At 52.3% G+C, this 20,849-nt stretch overlaps 7 protein-coding genes across 7 annotated transcripts; 3 read left to right on the top strand and 4 right to left on the bottom strand.

Annotated features, from left to right (window-relative positions):
* Positions 1-90: 90 nt before the first annotated feature.
* Positions 91-1,170, bottom strand: NCS57_01136100 (MTS domain-containing protein; the record flags this gene model as incomplete). The annotated part of the gene is made up of 1 exon (XM_053061078.1): positions 91-1,170. Exon 1 carries the CDS (start codon positions 1,159-1,161, stop codon positions 91-93), a length of 1,071 nt encoding a protein of 356 aa, XP_052909464.1. The 5' UTR covers positions 1,162-1,170.
* Positions 1,171-2,231: 1,061 nt separating this feature from the next.
* Positions 2,232-2,796, top strand: NCS57_01136000 (RNA-pol-L-2 domain-containing protein; the record flags this gene model as incomplete). The annotated part of the gene is made up of 4 exons (XM_053061077.1): positions 2,232-2,275; positions 2,328-2,386; positions 2,440-2,550; positions 2,600-2,796. The coding sequence occupies 4 exons, from the start codon at positions 2,232-2,234 to the stop codon at positions 2,794-2,796; spliced, it is 411 nt and encodes a 136-aa protein (XP_052909463.1).
* Positions 2,797-3,098: 302 nt separating this feature from the next.
* NCS57_01135900 (U6 snRNA-associated Sm-like protein LSm5) lies at positions 3,099-3,622 on the bottom strand (the record flags this gene model as incomplete). Its single annotated transcript, XM_053061076.1, has 6 exons — positions 3,099-3,137; positions 3,188-3,251; positions 3,306-3,333; positions 3,388-3,426; positions 3,479-3,535; positions 3,598-3,622. The coding sequence occupies 6 exons, from the start codon at positions 3,620-3,622 to the stop codon at positions 3,099-3,101; spliced, it is 252 nt and encodes an 83-aa protein (XP_052909462.1).
* A 572-nt stretch (positions 3,623-4,194) lies between these two features.
* On the top strand, positions 4,195-5,890 carry NCS57_01135800 (3'-5' exonuclease domain-containing protein; the record flags this gene model as incomplete). The annotated part of the gene is made up of 2 exons (XM_053061075.1): positions 4,195-5,200; positions 5,256-5,890. 2 exons carry the CDS (start codon positions 4,195-4,197, stop codon positions 5,888-5,890), a joined length of 1,641 nt encoding a protein of 546 aa, XP_052909461.1.
* Positions 5,891-6,251: 361 nt separating this feature from the next.
* NCS57_01135700 (Ribosome biogenesis protein YTM1) lies at positions 6,252-7,729 on the bottom strand (the record flags this gene model as incomplete). Its single annotated transcript, XM_053061074.1, has 2 exons — positions 6,252-7,587; positions 7,632-7,729. 2 exons carry the CDS (start codon positions 7,727-7,729, stop codon positions 6,252-6,254), a joined length of 1,434 nt encoding a protein of 477 aa, XP_052909460.1.
* A 3,222-nt stretch (positions 7,730-10,951) lies between these two features.
* Positions 10,952-13,334, top strand: NCS57_01135600 (Glycogen [starch] synthase; the record flags this gene model as incomplete). The annotated part of the gene is made up of 5 exons (XM_053061073.1): positions 10,952-11,078; positions 11,126-11,223; positions 11,282-11,557; positions 11,615-13,170; positions 13,223-13,334. 5 exons carry the CDS (start codon positions 10,952-10,954, stop codon positions 13,332-13,334), a joined length of 2,169 nt encoding a protein of 722 aa, XP_052909459.1.
* A 4,661-nt stretch (positions 13,335-17,995) lies between these two features.
* NCS57_01135500 (uncharacterized protein) lies at positions 17,996-19,192 on the bottom strand (the record flags this gene model as incomplete). The annotated part of the gene is made up of 1 exon (XM_053061072.1): positions 17,996-19,192. The coding sequence occupies one exon, from the start codon at positions 19,190-19,192 to the stop codon at positions 17,996-17,998; it is 1,197 nt and encodes a 398-aa protein (XP_052909458.1).
* Positions 19,193-20,849: the final 1,657 nt, after the last annotated feature.

Here is a 20,849-nt window from a genome sequence, read left to right as displayed (position 1 = left end):
CCTTTGCACGGCAATGGTGTGGAATCATGAGCAATGCAGGATTTCCCATGAGTCGAGTCGGAGAGTACTTGCAAGTCCAATTTGGATAGTCTATTGTTCTCCATCTAAACTCTTGATTAGGATGGATCGAATGAGACCATCTCCTTTCACTGGAACCCGCCGAGTATGTTCCTCTGATATTTTGACATCCACAAAAGAGCTCAGTTCCTCCGAAGTCTCTAAATCCGGCCAGTCTCGCCAAACTTCGGCTCGGGAATTCTTGGCGGTCGAATGGGCAAAGTAAAGCTGCAGGACGCGACGGGCCTGGTTCTCATCGCCAATTTCCAAAAGCATCACCTTCGGCTTTAAGAGAACACCAATGTCCAAAAGCCGAGAGTAGAAGACATCGGCTGGATCGCACTCCGCCGGGCAAGGGAGGTTGCTGTCAGGAACCAAAGCAAGGCGTGGCTCATATTTGCGGACCGATAATCCAAGCTGTCCGCGGCCGTGGTTCCAGACATCGTTTGAGATGTATGGCGGGTTGGAGATAAGAATATCCCAGCGAGTATCTGCAAGCTGTTGCACATCACTATCGCTAAAGACGTCCCCCCTCGCAATTTCGAGGGTTTGCTTGTCATTCGGCTGGGATAGGTAATCAAGCCTCATGTTGCGAGCAATGTTCTCATTTGCAAGCTTCAAGGCTACCGGTGAAATATCTACGCCTCTTACACGCAAATGTGCAACTGAGCGTTGAAGAGACGAGAACAAGCCGAGCGGGATGCAACCAGTTCCCGAGCAGAAATCGATCAAGTTAAGGCCCTGCCCGTCCTTCTTCCATTCTTTGCCAAGCAGTTCGCCCGACTTGATGAGATCTGCCAGGTGAAATGTGTATGCTTCGGTTTCAGGCCTGGGTATCAAGACACCAGGTGCACATTTGATGTCTAGAGAGCCGAAAGGCTGTGAGCCAAGGACGTATTGCAGAGGAACACCGTGACCCCTCTTGTAACATAGCTGCTCCAAATGCCATGCTTTTCGATGCACCCACGTCTTGTCGACATGACTCTTTATCCATCGCAACTCATGTCGGGCGGATTCTAGGTCTCGGCAGGCCGGGAGAAGGCTTGCGAGGTGTGGCGAGAGGCGTTTAGCATGCCGTACTAAGGACGGCTGAATTCGCGGCATTGACAAGATATCTCATTGTTGGGGAAATAGCCAGAATGGGATAATTAAAGATACAAAGAGCGCTGCATTCTGAAATAGTAAAAAAATCGAATTGCTCATTCAATGCAATGTCAAAAGGGTTGTCAATGAATGGTCTTTAGATTCAGCACAGGCAGCAGGACCGTTTTGTATTTAGCCGATGATTAACCTTTTGCCGCGCTGAGAACCTTCCATGTTGAGCCATTCAGAGATCGCCGCCTTTCATTCATTCAACCTGTTATTGTTGACAACCAACTTCTTTTGCTGGTCAACAATAGCATCAGATTTTGGTAAATTCTTTGCTTCTGTCTTGGATCGATATTTCATCCCACCGTTTGCTGTCCTCTTCTTCCTTTCAAACGCAACTTCTCCAACGCCTTGCACTCATCAACACGTTACCGCCAAACGCTACGCTCTAACACCGGACCCAAACCACCAAGATGAACGCTCCCGATCGGTAAGCTCATTTCTTTCTTATCTGTTTGCTGCGTCTTTCTCGGGTTACTTCTATTCCAAGCTCCAAAGCCTCCCCAGACGCTCGAGTTGGACCCCCAGACTACCCCCCATGGCGGATCCCCCGATGGATGCTTCGCCATGCGTCTTCTTCACCTGGGTGTATCGCGAATCATCAGGCGAATGACTTAATTTGCTTGAATTCCTATTGGGATCTCATGTGCTCGTATCGGCTCCAAAAACTACTCTCATCCCATCTTGTCGGTCTTGAGATGGCCAAACAGAAGCGCAATTGACGAGCCACGTTCAACTTGCCAAGTTGAGCACTTCCTTACAAACGCTGGGTCTTCAACCATAGACTCGGAACTTCTACCAACACTGTGATAACCCTCAAGGCCGCGAGTGCGCCGTTGTTTGACCAATCATAAATGGTTCTCCCGTCAACGTTGTTTTGCCAGCTGCCTCGCAGTGGTGAACATTACCTACAAAACGCCATCTTCCTATGCGAACTTCTTCTAGCAGACTCACACATTTCCCCTCGCTCGCAACACCATACTCATCACAAACATCAAATCCCCTCCCCGCAATACTTCTTCATCATGGCTGGCGGCAACCCCAAGCACTTCAACCTTCAGGACAACCCGTTACGTTACAGCGGCGGTACTTGAGTCGGACACTGGCTAACGCACTTGCAGTTTCGAACTCTTCATCCTCGATGATGGGGAGAAGAAGATTGAGGAGAAGGTGTTCTCTGGTAAGACCCCCGGTGACAGTCGAATACTCGTCAGCTGCTTACCCATCTCCTAGGCATGTCCAACACCTCTGACTTCGTCCTGAAGAAGGAAGACCACACTCTCGGTAACCTTCTCTCCGAGCATCTTAAGATGCACCCCAACGTCTATATGGCTGGTTACAAGAGTAAGTCACATTGCTATGCCAAATCAACACCTTTCTGACCCTAATCTAGTTGCCCATCCTAACGTCCCTGAGCTCTTCATTCGCGTCCAGACTGACGGCACTATCACTCCCCGTGATGTATTCACCTCCGTCTGCGAGAAGCTGATCAACCAGCTCGAGATGCTCCACCAGGAGTTCACTCGCGAGTGGGAACTCCGTCGCATCACCAACACTGGTGAGCAGGGCAACATGCAGAACGGTCACTGAGTTTTGCAATCATCACGGTCATAATGCAAGACCATCCAAAACGGACAGGGATCATGGACGTTTGGCGTTGGGGGCTGAAGATTACTGCTTTTTAACCCGAGACATGAGTCTCTAATGAAGTCAATATCAAGAGGTTATCCTTGCGAATCGCACAACTCTTTTCTCGTGACATGCCCTCTAGAACGTCAATACCCAGTAATCTCGACACAGTTTCGGAGAATCTCCCACATGTGGGCTTTTGGATATGTTGAGCCTCGACATGTGTGCATTTTCCATGACTAGCATTCCCTTTCTGGTTGCCCTCAAGCCGCGCCCTCTGGTCCCTCACCTCCAGGGATCAACTAGAGAGTAAGGGTCAGTAAAAGATATGCGAAGGGATGATTTGACATACCATGCAGATGTTGTTACCGTTAAGCAAAATCTTGGGCAGCTTAGTGTGGTTACCGGAGTAGTCACTGATAGGTTAGCGTTTGCTCGGAGCCGGCAAAGATCAGAGAGATAGTTCATACAATTCAGTCACATCCTCCAAAACCATGTCTGTCGTCTTTATTAGCACATAATAATCATACAAGAAGAGCGCATGTTACTTACTGACGTAGTCGTCAAAGCCAAGAAGAGTCCCGCTGAATTCTGTTTGAGTGTCGTTAGTGCTAGTTGTCGAATAGGGAGCGTGTTGGCTTACCCTTGTCACCCTTCATGATGACCCATATCCTTGAACCAACACACTTGTCGATGAGCTCTAAATGAATGTCAGTGATGCTGCAATGAGCGAGCCGGTAGCGGCCTTGCTGGACTACTCACCGAGGGGTAGCAGTTGGGATGCCATGATGATGAGTTGTGCGGTTAAGCTTTTTGTGGTTTGGGGGGCTTTTAGTTATCAAATGCCGAAGAATGCGGAAGCCTATTGGTTCGTCGCTTCTTAGAGACTTTAATAACAATGATTCCGGGCCTTGTTTGGCTCTCTTGGCTGGGTTCAGGGCATCAAAGTCGTCACAAAGTGGGATGGATCATGGCGGTGCAAGGGTCGCAGGCGGGTGTACCACGTCTCCACGTGAACTCGCGATGATGACTCAGCAGACCACTCAGCTATCGCGGCCCATCACCCATTCAGTGCTCACAGTGAGCACTTAACGAGGGCATCCACGACGCGGCTGCCTACGAGATCCCACATAGCGCGCATCAGGGTCATGGGCATTTGCCACAATGGCGCTCCGATTTTGGCTCCGATTCGTAAATCACAGGCCTCGATGATATCCTGTTTCGGGCGGGTGGGCATTGCTGGCAATGTACTCAGACCCTACAGAAGAACGCGCCGATTGCTTTACACCAGGTAGGATGGTTCTCTCCTCTACACATGAATAAATGAGTCTCACACTATATACAAGATCCCGCTTCGTCATGTCCTCACCACCCAGGAATCGATTATGGGATCCATCAACTGGGATCCGATTTTCGCCCAAAACAGACCGGCAGCCCCGCTATCCCTCCCTGGACATATCTCGCTTCGTACATACACCAGGCCCAAAGGATGACACAACTCGAAAGCTTCAGCTCGATTCCGAGGAGTTTAGCGATGATGAGGAATTTGAGAGGAATGCGGCCGAATGGTTCGACCAGCAAGACCTGCTGGCATCTACTGCCCCTGCGACTGAGGAGTTTCAAGTGATCTCCGACGCGGAGGGCAATCCCATTGACCCAAAACCCGAAGTCGAGGCCGAGGCTGAGGCGGAGGCTGAGGTCATAAAAAAGATTCCTCCTCCTATCACCTGCCTGGACTACAACATCGATCCTGAGAAACATGAGGCGGCCCAGAACAGCAAACAAGGAACCGACGAGTCCTTCTGGTCCTATACCATGTACCAGCGCCCCATGCCTGACGGCGAGCTGCAGAAAGTCAAGGTCCATTATTGCACCAGCAAACACACCATGGAACATGTCTGCAAGACGTACTTTGAAAACGAGAAAGTACTTGGTTTTGACCTGGAATGGATGTCATGGGCAAGGAAACCACATGGGCCACGGGCCAACGTCTCCCTCATCCAGCTTGCGAGCCCCAGTCGCATCGGTCTCTTCCACGTTGCTCTTTTCCGAAGCGACGACTATGTCGCCCCTACTTTCAAAAAGATCATGGAGGATGAGAGCGTGACCAAGGTGGGAGTTGCGATCAAGGGAGATTGTACGAGGCTCAAGACGCATCTTGGTGTCGAGACCAAGGGCATCTTTGAGCTATCCCACATGTACAAGCTCGTCAAGTATTCCAAGCTGGGCCAGTACGACCGTATCAACAAGGCCCTGATCTCTCTCGCCATTCAGGCAGAAGAGTTTTTTGGCCTTCCGCTGTACAAGGGAGACTCGGTGCGGTCGAGCAACTGGATGGCACTCCTATCAGCGAAGCAGGTCACATGTGAGTTGAGCACAAACAAGCTGACGAACCCATTTGTTCTAACCAATCTCTCAAGATTCGGCATCAGACGCGTATGCTGGTCTGAATCTATTCTATGTTTTGGATCAAGAACGCCAAAAGCTCGACCCGTGCCCCCCACGGCCAGAATTTGCCGAGAAGGGCCTCCCGATTAAATTCTTGACGGCTGATGATGTTGATGAGAGCGATGAGATATTGGATCAGGATTCTGAGACCAGCGCTGCAGTGGAAGTCGATTTGACCAATGTCGAAGTAGAAGGCGAGTTGGAAGAGCCTGTTGTGGAAGTTCCGCCGCCCCCTGCGCCGATTCCTGCCAAGCAACCTCAACCTCAGACAAAGGACTCGCGCATCGTCGCTGCTGAGAAGAAAGTTCAGGAAAATCGCGCTGCTAGGAACAAGATCTTCAGGGTAACGACCTCGGCTCTGCGCACCTATTTCCTCTGGCATGACAACGAAGACCTCCCGCCCGAGTCCATAGCAAAGCTTCTCCGCACCCCGCCGCTGCAGACCAACACTGTTGTGTCCTACATCATGGATGCCATTGTTGTAGATCATATGCCGTTTTCAAAGTCAAGGCTGAGGAGCGAGGTGCTGGTCCTGCTAGCGCCAGACGCAATGCGAAGACGGCCCAAGTACCAGGCTTTGATTGATAAGACTCGGGAGGAAACATAATGAACGGGGGCCTTCACGACTTTGCAAGTGGATTTTTACCTCGGGCCGTTCAGTTTCACTACTTGCTTACATGAAGACTTGTCGTCTTTTCATATCCTGGAAACCACTCCTCGACCTACCTCTAACAAGTATCGTTCTGTCGGACAGAGGATTTCTACATCTGTCTACCTAGTTGTTATTAGAGCATGACTCTGCAGAAAGAGTATTCGGCATCTCAATCAAGTGTGTCGTTTTGGATCGGTTCATGTTGGATGGAAGTTGATGATTGGCAATGGAACTGGAACGATGAAACGATGAATACCCTTGATGCTTGGTCATTATAGAATATATTTGCTCAACTCCGTCCTTTTTCTTTTAAATCCTACGAAGACAACAAATCTCTACCCCGATTGATCTGGACCTTCTTGTCTTCACCACCACTCACGATGCCCCAAGTCTTATCCCAAGCCACGCTCAACACCTTAGCTCCGTCGCCAGCTGGGGGAAGCTTCTTGCCCTTGAGCCACTCTCTACCGATGGTGTAGACAGGCTCGCTGACGCTGCCGCCACCCTCCTCCGAGGTGCCCATGCGCACACTTCGCAGATCCCATACACGGCACGTGCTGTCGTAAGAGCCGGAGACAAGCGAGTAGTCGTTCTCGGGTGATGGCGCGAGCGAGACAACCATGTTGACGTGGCCGCGTAGCGTCATGGCCGAGGTGGTTGTGGCGGACTCACGAGGGTCGAGGAGTGTGATATGTCGGGCCGATGAGCCAGCGGCAATTAGCGACGAACCGGGAAGGGCCGTCGCGCAAAGAAGTGGGTGCATCGTGGTAAGTCGGCTGACCTCGCGCTGAGTTGTCAAGTCGATGGTTCGGACGGTGTGATCTTTCGAGGCCGAGTAAGCGACAGTCGAGTCGTTGGGGTGGAAGATGGCCGCCGTGACGGGCTCATCGTGAACGGGGATCATGGCGAGGGGACCACGCTGAGCAGTGTTGGCGGCACCCGCGAGCTTGGCGCGCTTGGTGCTGTGCGCAGAGGGGAGGCTCTCGGGATCAGCCTGAGGCGCTGTCCGTTTTGAGGACGACCAGAGACCGACCTTGCCATCGGACGAGGCTGTGAGGATGCGCTTGGTGGCGCCGTTGACGTCGAGGCTGTTGATGTCCTTCTCGTGGCCCCAAAGCTCCATGCTGGACTTGAGAGATCCCGAGAAACCATCGTCGGATTCACTGTAGTCCCAGACAATAACCTTGCGATCCAAGCCAGCAGAAACGAGCTGCTTCTGCGAAATCCACTTCACGGCGTTGACACGCTGGGTGTGGCCACCAGCCCTGCCAGCTTGAGACACAGCGATTGCGTCTCCAGAGGGGTTCCAAACTCTGACCAGACCATCATAGGATGCACTCGCGACTCGCTCGGGAACGTCTGCGCCGCCGGCCAAGATGCCCGCCCTCGAGGTGACCGACAGAAGATCCACGCCGCCGACCCAGTCGTCGTGCTCAAAGCTAGCCTCGTAGACGGGGGGTAGCAGACTTCGAACATACTGCAGAGTCAGGGTGGATTCGGAGGAGAGGCCATTGCTCGCGAGGTACTCCTGGATCGAGGTGCGGAGAAAGGTGCCGTTGGCGAGGAAGTCGAGGGGGATGGGGGAGGAGGTGTCGAGCATGGACTCGGAGTTGAGGATACGGGAGAGGCCATATCGCTTGATGTCTGAGCCTCTGTTAGCATTGGAGTTATAATTAGAAGAGTTAAAGATCATGACTTGCCTGCGGGCACGAGCAGTTGCTGCTTGGACTCTGGGAGCACAATGTCCTGCTCAGTGGTGGTGAAGACGACCTTCACCTGTGCAACGTCTCCCATCTTGCGCGATTGTCTCTTGCCGCAAGAAGTTCTCTATGTGAGTCTAAAAGAAAAAGAACGGGGATACGCAGAACGAGAGTGTCCTGCAGGTGGTGAAGCTGGCTGAGCTTCGGGTATCTCAAGTGTTGGACGGAAAAAAAGTATGTCTTGAGCAAGACGATTGGCAGAGATCGCAAAGAGATCTGGAAAATTTTGGAAATTTTCGCAGCCTTGCACGAGGGCTGCCCCACTGCGGGGATAGCGTGGCGCTGACTTGTCCAATCATGGGCTGAGAATGCACAAGGCTGAAGATTCCCGTCAACCCATGAAGAGAACTTCAACCGTGTTGTTGTATCAGTTGCGATCAGTAATAAAATAAGATGATAATGATTTTTGTCACTTAGTGTATTCTAAGTATTCATTAATCCCATTGACTCTTTTTACTGGCAATTGTTGAGCTATGCAAGGTGAGCAACAAGGAGTTCAGTACCATCTTTCATCCAGTCAAGGGACTAGAGCAGCTCCTTTAAAACCTTAAGCAATCTATTTTCCGCCATGCTAGTCTTCACTCAGATTCTCCTCGTGAACAATTGGACATTTACCTTGCTGCCAATGCGATGTTAGACATGAAGCAAACTGTCGTGTGCTCCATAGGTGACCTAGAATTCAAGATCCTCGTCGAGACCTGGGTCAGTCGAGTGATAGGAAATTGTCCATACGAGCCCCTTTCCAACCAGACATCGAATTCTATGAGACCAGATTTATTTTTCGGCCACCGGAGAATTTCTCTCAACTTGACAGAAGCTGGGGGGCCAGTTCTCTCGGCTTCATCCGTTATGGGCCTCCGTGGAGATGTTGAAGACATTATTTGCTTGATTGGAGGGAAAGGATCCATTCCTAATGATATTTGGGCCTGGATTCTCGAATTTTAGGCCTCAATCCAGGGAGACGATGGGATATCGATGTCTCGACTTCTGTGTAACCGCCTCCCAACACCACACGCGCTTCGGTGTAAGCCACGGCCGTCATGACGTTGGTACCTGATTCATGATTATTTGGTTCAGAGAAGCTCTGAAGAAGCCGTTGCTAGGCAGAGCTGTCGATCTCCTGGTTGGTTGTCATGGCCCGAAGCTTTGGAGAATAGGGCTTGCGCCCCAGATGTCTCAACTGGACTTTGGGGGAACAAGTTGGCGGGGCAGTCTATCGAGCCCATTCTTGGCGATTCCAGAGTCGCGGGAAGTCATGTCGGGGTGGAGATGAGTTATCTAAGGTGAGACCAAGTAACATGAAGTTGAGCTCGTCCGGCATTTGTGAGGTGAGAGGGGGATGTGTCAGACCGTCATCCCCAGCTTCGCCGATTTCGGGGTCTCGGCAGAATTGAGGCCGGAGGCGCGTAGATTGCGGGAACTATGGCTGAATAGCGCTACCGGCATTGCATTTCTGGCTAAAGAGTACGGCCCGAGTTGGTGTTGTTTGGGTTGAAGTGCTTTAAAGGTCGGGATGCTCACTAATAAGACCGAACGCGGATGGGGGCACAGCCGAAGGATTTGATGCCATTGGTGGGAGTGGACTGGAGAGACAGGCTTCCAAGGTTGACTATGAATACGAGATGCCATCATTGGACTGAGCATCAAGTTCCTCCCGAGTCCTCAGTCGAGATGAGCATCAGGCGGCAAGACGATGGAGTCGGAGCTGAGGGCCGGGGAGAGAAAGGAAGCAAATGGTTCGTCGATCACTGGCATTCCCCCGCATTCCATGACCTCATCCCGGCACTCCAAAGATGTGTACTACTGCGAGTCGACCTGCGTGTAACCAAACAAAGATGGAGGTTTTTGAGGGGTACTCGGTCTTAACAGAACTTTGTAACTGGTCTTTTCTGTTTCTGTCATAGCATCGGCGTCTTTCAAAGTGCGGGCAGAATACCGTTGAGAATAACGTCGAGGCGCAAACTGTAATCAGTGGGAAGAGCAGGTCAGGCGGGCTCTCAGGGGAAAGAGAGGAGAATTCATCAGGCTCCTCAACAAGAAGAGGAGTCTCGAGCTTATTACGGCGTTGGATTCAGATATGGGGAATGGCGATGAAACATTTGAGCATGGGCCGGCCTCGGCTTTGTACTGAGTGAGTAGGAGAACGAGTCGGCGTGGGCGAGAGTGGGATGGGCTTGTGGCGTATTCAGAGGCCCCTTTTCTGCGCGGTTAATCTTGATTGAGTTTGGCAGAATGGGAAGGACCGTGAGAAAGAAGATAGATCCGCTCGATAGAGCAAAGTATAGCAAATGGCGAGTAATAATATCAGGTCATCTCTCAGAAGGCTTTTTTGGTTGAGGATCTAACAATGCCCCTCGCCAAAAAGAGGATGGGAGCTTGGACTCGTTTTGGGGCGTGGGCCGGGCCCTTCAGAACCTCGAACGGCTGTGGCGATGATGGAATCCAATTGTACCTTGGCTTGTTTAGGCGCCGTTGCTGGTTGCTCCGGGGCCAAGGTCCAGGTCCCCACCCAAGCTCAGGTCGCTAGCGTGCCGGCCCACTACACTCGAGTGTACCGTGGCGGCATCACCACCGAGTCCCAGCGCTGTTGACGGGTGCTACAGCGGCCGCGAGGTACCTCTCGAGTACATACATCATCCAGCTCATCTCTCTCAACCATCCATTCTAACCCAAGCTTCCTCTCTTCCCCCTCTCGCCCTGCTTCTCCTCCTTTCATCTCCTCCCTCCCTTGCCCTGTCCAGCTGTGTTGTTGTTTGCAAGAAAAACACGGGCAAAAACAAGCCATCACCTCAAATACCCGACGCGCTGTACACTACTACTGTACTTCGGGTCCTGTCCGTCCGTCCACTCTCTCTCCCTGCCGCAAAAACCCTGCTCACCTGTACTGTACTGTCGCCCGCAGATCCCCTTCGTTCTCCATCAGCGGCACAGTGACGCAACCTCAACACCACTACCATCTCGATTCGATCACCTCGCCTTCGCACCCCCCGAGCGCCCCCAGCCACGCTTCGCTACTCCCGAAAATTCTTTCAATTGAGTTCGCGGGCCATCGATACAGCTTCATCTTCATCACCTATAGCTATTTTCTCTGCCCTTGCCCCCCTCTGGATACTCCCTTGAGAAGCTCCCTGCTAGGAAGCTCCGCTCTGTCTCGACGCGACCACCCTGGTCGACTGCATCAGATCATCACCCCCTCGAACTCGAACTTCCCCTCAGCAATCTCTCTCCTCTTGCGTCTTCAAACCGCAAAGACACAATGAGTTCCGAAGGCGAGCAGCAGACTCGCGACATCAAGAACCACCTTCTCTTTGAGATTGCTACTGAGGTAGCTCATCGAGGTCAGTCCCGTCTCGTCTCGTCTCGTCTCGCGATCCTTACCAATCGTCCGTCCGTGCTCTCGCCTTCACATGCTAACCTGATTCTCGACCAGTTGGTGGTATCTACTCTGTCATCAAGTCCAAGGCCCCCGTCACAACAGCTGAATATGGCGAGCGATACACTCTCATCGGCCCTCTTAACCACCAATCGGTAGGTTACTGCTGGTGCAGCGCAATTCCTCCCATCGCGCATCTGCTGACTGTGTTAGGCTGCTGTCGAGGTGGAAGAGATGGAGCCCACCAGCCCAGAGATCGCTGCCACCATGCAGTCCATGAAGGACCGGGGAATTGGCATCATCTACGGCCGCTGGCTGATCGAGGGCGCGCCTAGGGTTATCCTCATCGACACCAAGACCGCCTATAACCGGATGAATGAGTGGAAGTCGGATCTGTGGGAACTGGCCGGTATCCCTTCGCCACCCAACGACGACGAGACCAACGAGGCTATCGTTTTCGGTTATCTTGTCGCCTGGTTCCTGGGAGAGGTAATTTGATGGCGTCTTCCAATCTGGGCCAGATGTGCTAACCTTGTTCCCACCTAGTTTGTCTGTCACGAGAGGAAGAAGGCTGTCATTGCTCACTTCCACGAGTGGCTTGCTGGTGTCGCCCTGCCCCTCTGCAAGAAGCGCCGCATTGATGTCACGACCATCTTCACCACACACGCCACCCTTCTCGGCCGATACCTCTGTGCCGGCTCCGTGGACTTTTACAACAACCTGCAGTACTTTGACGTCGACGCCGAGGCCGGCAAGCGTGGCATCTACCACCGATACTGCATTGAGAGAGCTGCCACTCACGCCTGCGATGTCTTCACCACCGTCTCTCACATCACCGCCTTCGAGTCTGAGCACTTGCTGAAGCGAAAGCCTGATGGCGTTCTGCCCAACGGTCTCAACGTCACCAAGTTCTCTGCCGTCCACGAATTCCAGAACCTCCACCAGCAGGCCAAGGAGAAGATCCACGACTTTGTCCGAGGTCACTTCTACGGCCACTATGACTTTGACCCCGACAACACTCTGTACCTCTTCACTGCAGGCCGTTACGAGTTCCGGAATAAGGGCGTTGACATGTTCATCGAGTCTCTGGCACGGCTGAACCACCGACTCAAGGCCGCGGGAAGTAAGGTGACCGTGGTGGCCTTCATCATCATGCCCGCCCAGACCACGTCTCTGACCGTGGAAGCGCTCAAGGGGCAGGCAGTCATCAAGTCCCTGAGGGATACGACGCACGTCATTGAGCAGAGCATTGGACGCCGCATCTTTGAGCGCTCGCTCAAGTGGCACGAGGGCGACCCCATGCCTGATGAGAAGGAGCTCATTTCTGCCCAGGACCGAGTCCTGCTTCGCCGCCGTCTCTTTGCCATGAAGCGTCACGGACTTCCTCCTATCGTCACCCATAACATGGTCAACGATCACGAGGATCCCGTCCTGAACCAGATCCGACGAGTCCAGCTCTTCAACCACCCTTCGGACCGGGTCAAGGTGGTATTCCACCCCGAGTTCCTCAACTCGGCCAACCCAGTCCTTCCTCTCGACTACGACGACTTCGTGCGCGGCTGCCATCTGGGTGTCTTCTCGTCCTACTACGAACCCTGGGGTTACACTCCTGCCGAGTGCACTGTGATGGGTGTTCCCAGCATCACCACAAACCTGTCAGGTTTCGGATGTTACATGGAGGAGCTTATTGAGAACTCCAGCGACTACGGCATCTACATTGTTGACCGTCGTACCAAGGGCGTCGACGACTCTGTCAACCAGCTCACCTCGTTCATGTTCGACTTCTGCGGCAAGAGCCGTCGCCAGCGCATCAACCAGCGAAACCGAACCGAGCGACTCAGCGACCTTCTCGACTGGAAGCGAATGGGTATGGAGTATGTCAAGGCTCGGCAACTGGCTCTTCGCCGTGCCTACCCCAACTCGTTCAGCGGCGACGAGGAGGAGGACTTCATCCCTGGCGTGGAGCAGAAGATTTCGCGGCCATTCTCTGTCCCTGGCTCGCCTCGGGATCGGACTGGCATGATGACTCCTGGTGACTTTGCGAGCCTGCAGGAGGGCCGTGAGGGCCTGAGCACCGAGGACTATGTTGCCTGGAAGCTACCGTAAGTGGCCGTCTTGTTATCGACTCGAATACTTGACTAACAATGTCTGTAGTGAGGAGGAGGACCCTGAGGAGTATCCCTTCCCTTTGACTCTCCGGACCAAGCAACCCGGCCCCCCTAGTCCCCTGGAGGGCGCAAGCGCCCCTGTGAACGGTAACCAGTAGGGCGGGTTTTTCAGATTCGCCCGGGGCAGCAACGCCATGGACAACAGTTGAGAGAGAAGGTGGTGATAGGGGAGGAAGAGGAGGGAGTTTGCATGAATGGGCAACATGTTTTATTAATTATTGTTACAGTAGCTCGTGGGGAGAGAGGGTGTGCGGTTGTTGGGAGACACTTGCATGTCATTACCGGTGTTGAGAGCACGCAGCACATGGGCATTGTCTTGATGCGTACCTTGCATTTTCCTTGTTGATTAGTTGAACCTTCCATAGGGAGCTCATTATTGAAGGCGTTGATACGCTGTAATTTGTTTTGGTGACTGCTTGAACCGGTTGAAAGGGGAGACATGAATGTGAGAGACGAGGCAAATGATGCTCGTAGTGTATAGGGGTTAGACTATGCATGTTGGAGGCATGTTATGGAGGGAACAAGATGCGAGTGGTGGCTGTATCACCAAGCAGTAGACTCGGCTGAGACTCAGGCATGATACAAGACATCGGGAGCTTCGAGCCGAGGTGTCTCAAGTCAGCTGCCACAAGACTCGAAACTCGAAGGATAAGATAGTGTCCTACTCTCGTTACCACATACCTGGGTTTCGTGGTTGAGTGGGCGTTGATAGGTTCCACAGGGACGGTTCCAGTCGAGTTACACCTGACCTAGGTATTTGGCTTCAGAGAGAACGAAAGGGGAGTGTGGTACTTGCAGACGAGAAGGACGTGTTGGCTGATAGTCTATGGGTGATCCAAGAGTGTCAAACTCAGGAGGCAGAATGTTTGCTCCTTGTAAGTTGCAAGTTTGAAGTTCATACCAAATCCTATGGAGTTCGCCCAGTTCAATAGTAACATGGCCGGCCCAGAGCACTTCAGACGCACACACAATAGACAAGTAGCGGATAGTTGGCTTTCCGATGACACCCTTGACTTACATCTCCGAGACAAGATGCAGTAAATATCCGATTAGAAGGGGCATGGTCAAGTCAAGTCTTGGCAAAGGGGTCAAGTGAAGACAAACGACACTATCACCTCGGCTCGTCTTCTCCAACTTCAAGGATACTGTTGGACCAATGAAGTAAAGAGCCACCAGCCAGGCCTTACAGTAGGTAGCATGAGCAGTACGGATGCCAGATAGTATCTATAGATGCCAATTATCCACTCACTGCGTATTCCCATAGACCCGGCCCCTCAGCCTAGATAACACTCTGCTCATCATGGGGCCCTCATGGCTACGAGATACAAGAGGAGTGTTTGACATTCCCAACAGTTCCTCACCGTTGGGGCATCTCCCCACTATTCAACAGCTTGAGTATATTAGGGAGTCGGATCATCTGCTGGGGAGTGTTCCAGCATCTCGTGTTCCGGGGATGAAGATGGTGAGAATGACTCCTGCAATGATAGATATCTACATCCACGTACTATGAAGGGGCTTTCGGCAATCCACCGGGCGACCCCGACGTCGGTACATTCTTCCGATGGATGTCATCAAGTTCTCGAAACCACAATGACAGCAACGGAAAAGTCCACGAATAAGGGAGAGTACATGCAGATGACCTAGGGGTATGTGCTGCATCGGAGAAAAGAACTGACTTGGCAGTTACGAATGAGAACTTTAGAGTTCAATGCTGCGGACCTGACGAATATCAACCCGTCTCCGACTCTTCAGCTCTACTTCTAACCTGATAGCGTTCTCCATCTCGTCATCTGGGATATTGCTTGCCACGACACTTGGTCCAAAGCTTCGGATCCGATCAATGAAACTCTACCCCTCACCGATGTTCCGGGATATAGCTTCGAGCATGACATGTTGTAGTCTTCTAGCAGAGTGTACTGTGCAACTCAAGCTGTAACCCGTCATCTCGGGACATGTCCCAATGAGGTCGTTTCGAGTAGAGTAACGACCCCCGTCCGAAGGATTTTACTCTCACCGGTAAGGATCTAGAACCTCTCACTCGGACTAACACGAGCTTGAAGATCCCTGACGCCCATCATGATGCACGTCAGGTAAGGTAGGATTCGCGTGAATGTATCTCGCGGGAGGTTTAGTATGCGTCAGCTAATATATCTGACAACAAGGCATAAGACGGCGCATTATACCTGTTTGTAGATCAGTTTGACTCGCGTAGCCTATGAGAGGTTGCCCAAATCTCCCCCAGACTAGGATCGCCAGCCACCCCATGCGGCGACCGTCGTGTAGATTGCTTACGCACGTGCCGTCGTCGAGGAAAGGAGGAGTATCTCACAGTGCATTGCTGTTTTGAGTAGGATGGTCGATTTTTTTGGTGTCTAGTGGCAGTGGTTTCATGATGGATCACGTTTCACTCTCCCTACATGAAGCTCTCGTGTTCTCGTTCTTCTCATCTTGTCTTGTCCCTTTGATCCGATGTGATAGATGCTGGTTGCTCTGGAGTCACAAGCCACACGCGGCATTCACTCAGGTCTCAGCCAGGGGTTTGACTCTCTCTTGTTCAGCCACTGCAGGGCAAGAAAGTAGCGAGCACAGTATACGAGGAGCCTGTTCTCCTTGATCCATAGAAACGAAATGAGCTCCCACGGACTAGCGCCGACGGCCCCACGGATCGCACGAGGGGACGTCATGGATGTACACTGTATCCGTTGAAATCGCAGGTACCCGTGATGGGGGAATTTGCTTTGCTTCTGCAGAAACGCCTCCGGGGACTGCCGTGGGATGTTGTCGTGGCGTGATGGAAGTTGATTGCTTTTCCAGGTACATGGACAAGAGCATTGACAACTTCAGTCCATGTCAGAGCACGAGGCTCAAGCCCTTTTGAAGTCAGTGATGGGATCAGACTCGATTGGTTTAATCAATTGAACTGAGTCGACATCAAACATTCTCGAAGCATCAAGTAAGACACTAATTCCAATCTCTTTAATGAAATGGGGACCAAAAAAGGAAAAGCAGAGACATACATAAAATCAACAACGCGCCTACGGACGCAGACAGACGCGATCAACCGCGTTCAAGACCCACGTTTATGCATGCATCAATTGCCTCAGATGCGAAAAACAACGGCACTAAAGAAGGCCCCGGCTGTTGATTCAGGCCCGCGCAAAAAGAAAGGAAATTCCCGTGTGGGCTTACAGTAACTTAGGTAGTTAAACCTCCGTGATGAGTGACAGCTGACTCCACTGCAATTCAACCTCTCGTCTATCGGCCCCTGAAACCGAGTGACAAGTCCGTCACTGCGTATGCCAAAGCGTCGGTCGCTGCTCACCACGAGGCAGACTCTCAGGTTAGAACCTGACGGACTGACCGTTTGCGTGGCTGAACGGCGGCGATTGGATTCAACAAGGGCAGATCTCAATAACGAGCGACGCCCATGACGGACGGGAACAGGGGTCGTCTCTTAGCTCCAGGGGAAGTTTGTGTGTCTGTGATGGAGCTGCGTTGTGGCTTACGGGGTATAGTACGTACTTCTCACAGTAACACTCACCAGACCATCACGTCGATCAAATGTCTGTGTCTGTCTGCCAATGTCAATGTCAATGTCAATCAATTCACTTGGTAAACTCAAATAATCATTCATCTCTAGACGCAAATCATAACCTACGCGGCATATTACATTAACCCGTGACATTCTCCTCCGACCCTAGCCCAGCCAATTCATTTCCTCCCTCCTTCCCAATCCGGCAAGTACTTTGCCTCTACCTCCCAGCCACGCACGTTTCTCCCCCAAACCACGTGTATCCCGTCTGTATCTCTTCACTTACACCTTTGACGTACACCGAACGAGCCGCCTCGGATCATCACCGCAACAACAGAGCATGATCCCTGGAGCACAGATCAGCAAATGGACTAGACAATATCATTCAGGAGTTGAGAGGATTGACAGCAGTGACGTGACTGAAAGGAGTGAAGGTCTTGTCATTCTACCACGGAACTTGACCGCCATCCATCTCTTCCTCTGACCGACTCTTCCACATTCTAGAATGCCTAACCACAGCCCTAGAGATCCCGCGCTGTGGCTGTGGCTACAGACTTTCCCCCAGACTCAGGCACTTGAGAGCCGAGCTAGCTCACCGCATCCATCACATCACCAAACCCTTTCTGGGAGCCTCAAAGCCACAAGCCACAACTCTTGTTCACTTCCCGTTGCCTGGTTCCATTTAATAGGTACAATTCAATCATTTCACAGAGTGCGCCAGAGTAAACTTTCAGATGAGAGCAACAAGCAAATCATGTCTGCCTTGTTTGTATTTCATGACAATATTTCAAACCCCCTCCACAAGTGAAGGAAAAGAATGAATGCCTTGCCCCCTTCGCCTGCCGTCCTTTTGCGGTCAGGGCTCATTAACAATTTATCTAGAAATCAAAAGTCAAAAGGGCCTGTCCAAGGCCGTCGATGCTTGCAAAGCATATGAGTGTGGTTGTCCCAATACCAAAAAACGCCTTCTCTTTCCAGTATGCGATGCAATCCTGCATGCTTTACGGTAAACGCCATTATCTCCTTTTGCTTGCCAGCATGTGTACACTTCCCAGAAAACAATCATGAATGCGCCGATTTCCCTCTCCTAAGGGCCATTGAGTGGAAAGTAAGGTGGTACAAAGAAAAAAACACAAATGAGAAACGGTGGAAACCTCTATCGCGGCTCCGATTAATGTGGCCCAGGTCATAAAGTCGTAATACAAAAGTTCAAGGCATGTTGTCTCTTCATGCCCTGACGCTGCGTCGTCGCGCCGCTGCCTCAAGTCCCCGCCTTAGGCGGCTTCGGGTACTATTGGGCGTCATTGGTGATGCGGGCTCTGACATGGGTGACATGGGCGACATCGGTGCTGTCGAGGTCCTCCGTTGCGCAGTCTTCATAATCTCGTGGTATGTAGGTGCCTTGTTGAGGATAGGTGTGGGAGCAGACTTCTGCGAGTCCGAGTCGGTTGCTGTTGGTTCCTCTCGGACCTGCTCCATGTGAAACGTAGGCGTGAAGAGGGAGAGGTTGTCCCTCGATAATGTGGCATGGTGGGTATTGAGCGAAGGTCGGCTGCGCTTCTTGACCAAGCTCAGTGTCCGCTTGAACATGCCTGTCGGTGTCTTGGGTGTCTTGGGTCGATCGTTCTGGTCGTCCTTGGTCTCGGGCTCCGACTTGATTGCAAAGGGATCAATGCTAAGGAACTCTGGCTTCTGCTTCTCCAGGCGGCTGCTCCCCATGCTACTTGTCCGGGGAGGATGCAGGATGGTGCCAGAGGAAGAGGTGCAGAGGGACATGCGGCGGTCGAGGACGGGAAGTGTCGATGTCCTGCGGAGACGGCTGGGAGGTCTAGACAGAGACGAGAGTCGTGATGAAGGTCGCGAGGAAGAGGCTTCGCTAGAGCTAGAGCTGGGAGACACTGATCGCCGGGGGAGGTGGATCATGGAAGGCTTTCCAGAGTAGACAACAGACACAACTCGGGCTGTGTCTTCATGGCTGCCCCTTCGCTTAGATGAGGACCGGGATTCGTCGCTACCAGAGTCGAATTCGAAATCGGAAAAGTCATCGGCGGAGGAAGAGGCATCCTCCTCGGAAGAGAGGTAGACATCATGAGGGGCGGATTGAGTGGTGAAGGGTGGCTGCTCCCCAGGAGTCAGCTTGAGAAGGCCGTCGAGGACCCTGGAAGCTCTGAGAGAGCTCTTGGCGGGCAGAGCTGGAGCTCCTCCAGCGGAAACACTTCGTTGTGTAGGAATCATGGTGGTGGGAGTAGACTCGGGAGAAGATTCGTCGGCGTCGGCAGATGGGGAATAGATGGGAGGCTCGACGGATAGGGCTTCTATTTGAGCTCGAGACTGTGAATGCTGGGCACCCCGCTGGGCGAGGCTAGTATCAAGCTTGGGAGCATCAAGCTCCCTCTGAGGAGGATGCTGCGTCACTCGAGACATTGCGGATATGGTTCGGTAGTGATGGAATATTGGATTCCCCTAGGAAAAGAGGTGGATATGCCCTTGGACAATAACACAAAGGGCGGGGTGGGAAACCAAGGATGTAATGTAAAAGGGAGGAAACCAGCAGCCGAGACCTTGACAACCCGAGGGGCCGCGAGAACAGGTCTGGTCGGGTTGGGTCTCTCTCGAGGGTTCGTGGTCAGCAGGTCGAGGACTGCGGTCGTGGATGTGGCCGGTAGCGGTCGTTGGGCGTCTGTAGAACTGAAACAAGGCTTGAGAGACACCGAGGGGACCCAAAACCAGACAAAGGAGACGGAAGCGGAAAAGGGAGTTGCAAAGAATGACTGTTTCAAGGGCGGTTATACGTAGTAGTTCGTCCGAGAGGAGGGAGAGTTTCGAAAAGGAAGGAAAAAAAGAAAATCGATAGTCTATTCCCGCAGTTCTAGACAAGAGGGTGAAAAATCCATGAGGGAGAGGAAGAGAGGAGAGACAAGGCAGGCGGCTGGGGGAGAGGGCATCCATTAATATGAACCTACGGCGAGTCTTTCTTTGGTGGATGGATGTGGATGGGAGTCGAGTCCCTGAGACCAACCAAGGTTTAGACCCCCCGGGCCCTGGGCTTTGGGGGGGCCCTGGCTGCAGAGAGTGGAGAAGAAGACATGGGCAAGTTGAAGGTGGGCTCCTCTTGCCCACAGTAGTAGCCACATTCTGGTACGAGTACGGCCGTGTGAGTTGAGTTTCATGTCGCACTGGGTACATGTGCTTCTTTCTGGTCCCTGCCCGCACAACTCAGGTTCGAGTGGCAGGGGCGCTTCTTGGTGGCAGGGGTCCATGCTTGGGAGAAAAGCGCAAGGGCAGGCGGACTCACAGGGGTCCTGCGCTTCCTTTCCTTCCACTCTCTTGCTTCCATCGACAAGCCAGTATCCATACTCTGTTAAAGTCGTTGAAAAAGAGGCAATAGCATTTTTCTTATCTTGAAGTGAATGGGATTCAGCTGGGCTAGAGTAATCAGGGGTAGAACGATGAATGACCTAAATTGACCCAACGCCGGCGTCAGGAGTTCAAAGGGGGAGAAAAAACCCAAGTGCCTGGTTCAAACGGCCCAACAGCAGCAGCCACGAGAGACACACTCTTCACTCTCATCACTCTCAGGTCAAGCCACTCACAGACCAGATAGACAGGGGAGAGAGAGCATCTGCGCGGGAGGTTTGGTTTTCTGTAACCTCCACCCCAAAGGACCTGAGCCAGCCTTGGCAACGGACCCAGGTGCGTGCGTGCGGTGCGTCCATGTGTGCAGGCGGTGGCTTTTCTCTCGTTGGCTTCAAGAGCCGTTTCATCTAAGAACATCACACCCCCTCCCGCGCGCGTGTGTGCGTGCGTTCCAAGACATTTCATTCATTCAAATCCTTCAACTCGATGCACGTCAAGAGTTGCGATACTGTCTATCTCTCTCGGACTCTAATCGTTCCAGTCAGAGGCGCGTTCCAGATCTGCATGAGGTGCGATACTATCCGAGATCCGTGTCATTGTCAGAGGATCAGTTACGCAAAGAGAGAGGATTATCAGCGGGAATGTCAGACTCTGGTGCCGCAAGGCGTGTTATGCTGTGTACATGGTGTAGATGGATGATGGATGATTCCTCTTGATCCGTTTC

The sequence above is a fragment of the Fusarium keratoplasticum genome, chromosome 9 (genome assembly GCF_025433545.1).
Source record: "Fusarium keratoplasticum isolate Fu6.1 chromosome 9, whole genome shotgun sequence".
Classification (NCBI taxonomy): Eukaryota; Fungi; Ascomycota; class Sordariomycetes; order Hypocreales; family Nectriaceae; genus Fusarium; species Fusarium keratoplasticum.
This window is presented reverse-complemented; position numbering and strand designations above follow the sequence as displayed.